The 4,205-nt window shown below is 42.2% G+C and overlaps 1 protein-coding gene across 2 annotated transcripts; it reads left to right on the top strand.

Moving 5' to 3' along the window:
- Window positions 1-357: 357 nt before the first annotated feature.
- On the top strand, window positions 358-3,048 carry msx2b (muscle segment homeobox 2b). Of its 2 annotated transcripts, none has more exons than XM_026328411.1 (2): window positions 358-871; window positions 1,360-3,048. In XM_026328411.1, exons 1-2 carry the CDS (start codon window positions 484-486, stop codon window positions 1,809-1,811), a joined length of 840 nt encoding a protein of 279 aa, XP_026184196.1. In that variant the 5' UTR covers window positions 358-483; the 3' UTR covers window positions 1,812-3,048. The 2 variants fall into 2 exon arrangements, with proteins under 2 accessions (XP_026184196.1, XP_026184197.1); XM_026328412.1 differs by having other exon boundaries at window positions 358-850.
- Window positions 3,049-4,205: the final 1,157 nt, after the last annotated feature.

The following is a 4,205-nucleotide window of genomic DNA, read 5'->3' on the forward strand; positions in this document are numbered from 1 at the left end:
AGCACATATATGTCGATGTGTATTATTTTATTTATAATAAAAACGTAATTGTAAAACTGGATTTATTTTCACTTGCGAGGGAAAGGCACAGATCCTTTAACCACCTTTGTGACCCCTGAGGACTTTGGTTGCTTTCAGGTGCTTGACTAACTTTGTAAATCAGGTAATCAAAAAGCAGCAAAATGACATGACGCACAAAATGTTTGGATCACCTACTTCTACTGCTGGCGCTCTGCGGTACTAAAAACAAAGCGAGCACTTCTGTTTCCGACTGTTCCTGAAGGCAACATCTGCCCACTCATAAGCATTTTGGGCGGCAGTGATTGGTCAGAGTTGGGCTGTGTCAACGTGCATCTACATACTCCCACATCCTACCTGACAGCTCCACAACACTGCGCTGGTCGGAGCGAGTCTCACCTGGGTGTGATTTTCTTCCTACTGCTTGGACTTTACCTTTCGTTTCGGATTAGACCTGGAGGAGAGATGGCCTCTCAGGAGACTTTTAACGACTTGGGGTGCAGTTCTTCCGAAGAGGAGAGTAACCGTGTAGACTCGGCAGAGCGGACGGTGAAGGAAAAGGCATCTCCAGCGGTGCGCAGGCATCACCCGTTCAGCGTGGAGGCGCTCATGTCCGGGAGGAAGACAGACGGCCGCGGAGGAGCGGCGACCCGCTTTAAATCGGAGGGCGATTCGTTGGCGGTCTCCCCAGCAGGTTTAAACTCCCTGTATCTGTGCAGAGAAACGTGCATTCCTCCCGGGGGGAGCCGAAAGAGCGCAACGCCTGCGCCGTCGTCGCCGGTAAAATCTGAGACATCAGAGTCAGAAGACTGCGCACCCTGGGCCGCCAACGGTGCGTTTTCCACACAGCCGCGTAAGTAGAAGCCCAAGTGTTAGGTTCTTCACAGATTCATTCACTTGGATTTTTCTCTAGTTCTTATCCCACAACATACAGTCAAACTTTAAGTTACCTTTAAGTTTGAACAGGTCGGGAGAATGTAGATGCGAATTTGTTCTCACGTTTAGTAGTTTATTGGATTATGATTCTCCACTAGCTGTGCTGCAGTCAAGTCTCCTGTTGGACAGAAACTTAGAAATGTAGAAAGCAGATAGCAGAGAGAACCACTTATTCTCAATCTGTCAACAAGCTTAAAATGTGACATATTCATGAAGCCCCCTAGTATACTTTACTGTCCACCTTTCAACTCAAGGTAAACTCATTTTTGCTCAAGAAGCCTTTAGCCAAGTAACCTGCAAAGAGCACACACAAACTCTATAATAAATCAACCCAGTGAAAGTCAGATAAGTTAATACGTCTTACAGATTGAATCCTTATTCTGAAATCGTTGTTTCTTGTCTCAGGTCACATCAGTCCTTCCTGTCAGTTGAGGAAACACAAGACAAACCGAAAACCCCGCACTCCCTTCACCACATCTCAGCTCCTGGCCCTAGAGAGGAAGTTCAGGCAGAAACAGTATCTGTCCATCGCTGAGCGGGCCGAGTTCTCCTCATCCCTGACCCTGACAGAAACCCAGGTGAAGATCTGGTTCCAGAATCGCCGGGCAAAAGCCAAAAGGCTCCAGGAGGCCGAGCTGGAGAAACTCAAGATGGCGACTGATGCCAAAACAGCAGCAGTGGCGGCCACTGGAACTTTACATCCTGGCCTTACATTACCATTGTCGCTAGGCAACATGTCACTGTACGGACAGTCGTACTCTGCATATCACCACCACCCGCACAGACCCATACTGCCCATTTCACCTTTAGGACTGTATGCTGCTCCCCTTGGCTACAGCATGTACCATTTATCCTAAACATGGAAATATCAGTGACTTTAGTGAAATGTATTTCAGTACATTTGCCAGGATGTTTATATCTGCTGCACACGCAGTGCTTGAATCAACTTTACAAGCACTTCAGATTAGAAAATGTATCTTTCCTCACGGTCTGGATTTAAAATAGCGTCCTCTTGCCCCCTTTCCCCTTTGCCTTTTTACATGACTTGTCTAGATCAGGAGGGGTCTTTCTGTCCAGCTGTTTATAGACTTTACTTGCTTACTTCTGCAATAATTGAGCTGGGTGAGGACTTGCACCGGGCACAATAACACAAAAATACTGACTACAACCGTTCACCAAAGCCTTTCTACTCATCCGCTACTGTGCCTCATGTCAAAAAGGGCCTTAAAAATTAAGACACTTCGTAAGTTTGTATGGATGAAGTGTTTCAGCGACTCAGGCCAAAGAACACATCACATCTTTTTGGGGTTTGTGGTGTTTTCCAGACACAATGACCCAAATTATTCACCATGAAAATGTCATTGTAATTAAAACTTTGTTCAGGTCTTATTACTTACAGCAAATATTTTTCACTTCATTTCATTTACAGAGCATAGACATATTTATTCTCTTTGAAATGCAGTGCTGGAAATGTACGAATGCCTGATGTTGTGTATTTATAATGGCTTTGAAAACATGGTACAAAAATTCTGACCAAATTGTATTTATATTGATCTTCTTGCTGAATGTCCCTTTGAAAGGGCCAACAAAATGCTATGCAGGTTTTACACAGTTTTATCATTCAAATGAACAAAAAGTCTTTTAGAGTGTTTGCTTTAAATAAATGACATTTAACTTTGTGTACAAAATAAAATAGGAATATGTAAACATATAATTATATTAACTGGAGCTTTTTTTAAAAGTCACATTTGAGGTAATTCACCAGTGAAACTAACCAGCTGGTATTCTCTTTTTCTCGTGTTCAGTCCTGCAGATACAGCTGCTCTTTGTGCGTGTGTGTGTCAGCGTGCGTGTGTTTGTGCGGTTTAATCCCGTGTCTGTGTTTCCCATCAGACAGTGGTCAGTTCAAGGCAATGTTTGACAAACCATAAATGATACCCACGAATTATCCAACTTCACAGATCAGTCCTGTTTTTACTGAACTGTCATTTACCACATGGGTCAAACTTTTTTTTTTTGTTTTCCTTGTCAAAGCTGAGATTTTTATAATGATGCTTTGTTTATACAGAAATACATTCTGTTGTCTTCCTGGCAGTCATTTTCTCTCTATTTATGACTGAGTTATTCAAGTTTCACTACCAGTTATGACAGTAGCGTGAGAACTATCATGAGCATTTATCTCTATAATAGGTGGGTGGGCTGACAACTGGGGATAAACAACCTGGAACTATTGCCTATCATTTTAACATCTATTTTAATCTTTATGTTATTCAATCTCACCAAAAGCTGGCAGCAAAATCTACAGTTTCTCTAACTGAAAATAAACCGTATTTTTTTTAACTTGTGTAATGGAGAGGTGTTAATTAGCACTGTTTACAAATGTTTAATATTAGATCTCTCACTAGAAGCTTCACTTGTTAGAGGGACCCTCACTCGTCTGAATGATGTTACTCCTGCCTTGTTTAAATTAATATTAATGGCCACTGTTTGCCAGTGTTTATAAAAAAAAAAAAAAAAACATTCTACCAGCTTGGAACCAGTTTTTACAGAACCACAGGTTGCAGCTGTTGGCATGTGGGACTGCTAAAAGGTGCTTGTTCTGGTTAGAACTGCTGCTTACAACTTCCTTGTGACTTTGATGTAATGAGGAAATAGTTTATAGGCAGCAGCCTCGGCATATTTATGAGGTTCCCCTTTAATCAGAACAAGGCAAAGAGACCAGCCCGGCAGGCAGAGGGAGCAGCTTACACAAGCAAGCAGTCAGCCTAAAGCAGTGCATATTGACAGTGATAGCCCCAATCTGTTGTGAAACATCAGGTCCATGCAATTTACTGGAGGCATGTTGTGAATCCAAAAAAAAAAACAAAACAAAACAAATACAGTCTTTTGTTTATAGTGTTGTCTTTAACACTGGGGATCTGTGTTTCTCATTGCTTGCAGTCTAACAGTGATTATGTGTGTTTATGGTTTGTCTCCAGGTCATATGCTTGTTTCCTACCTCCTCTAGTGGTCGTCTGTAGTATAGCAGCATGGGACAAGCTTTTCTTTGCTCTTTAAAATTGGTTTATCAGATTGACTATGGACACCGGGAAACAAAATAACACGCTCTCTGCACAGTCTCTTAAACTGTGGGTAAACATGACAGATGCACATTACAAGTAAAAGATGGAGAGAAACACAGAATGTGCAGTAGCTTATACTTACAGTTCTGTGCTCGCAGTAAACCACAGCCTCACATGAATTTCCAATTA

The sequence above is a fragment of the Mastacembelus armatus genome, chromosome 14 (genome assembly GCF_900324485.2).
Source record: "Mastacembelus armatus chromosome 14, fMasArm1.2, whole genome shotgun sequence".
NCBI classification, from domain to species: Eukaryota; Metazoa; Chordata; class Actinopteri; order Synbranchiformes; family Mastacembelidae; genus Mastacembelus; species Mastacembelus armatus.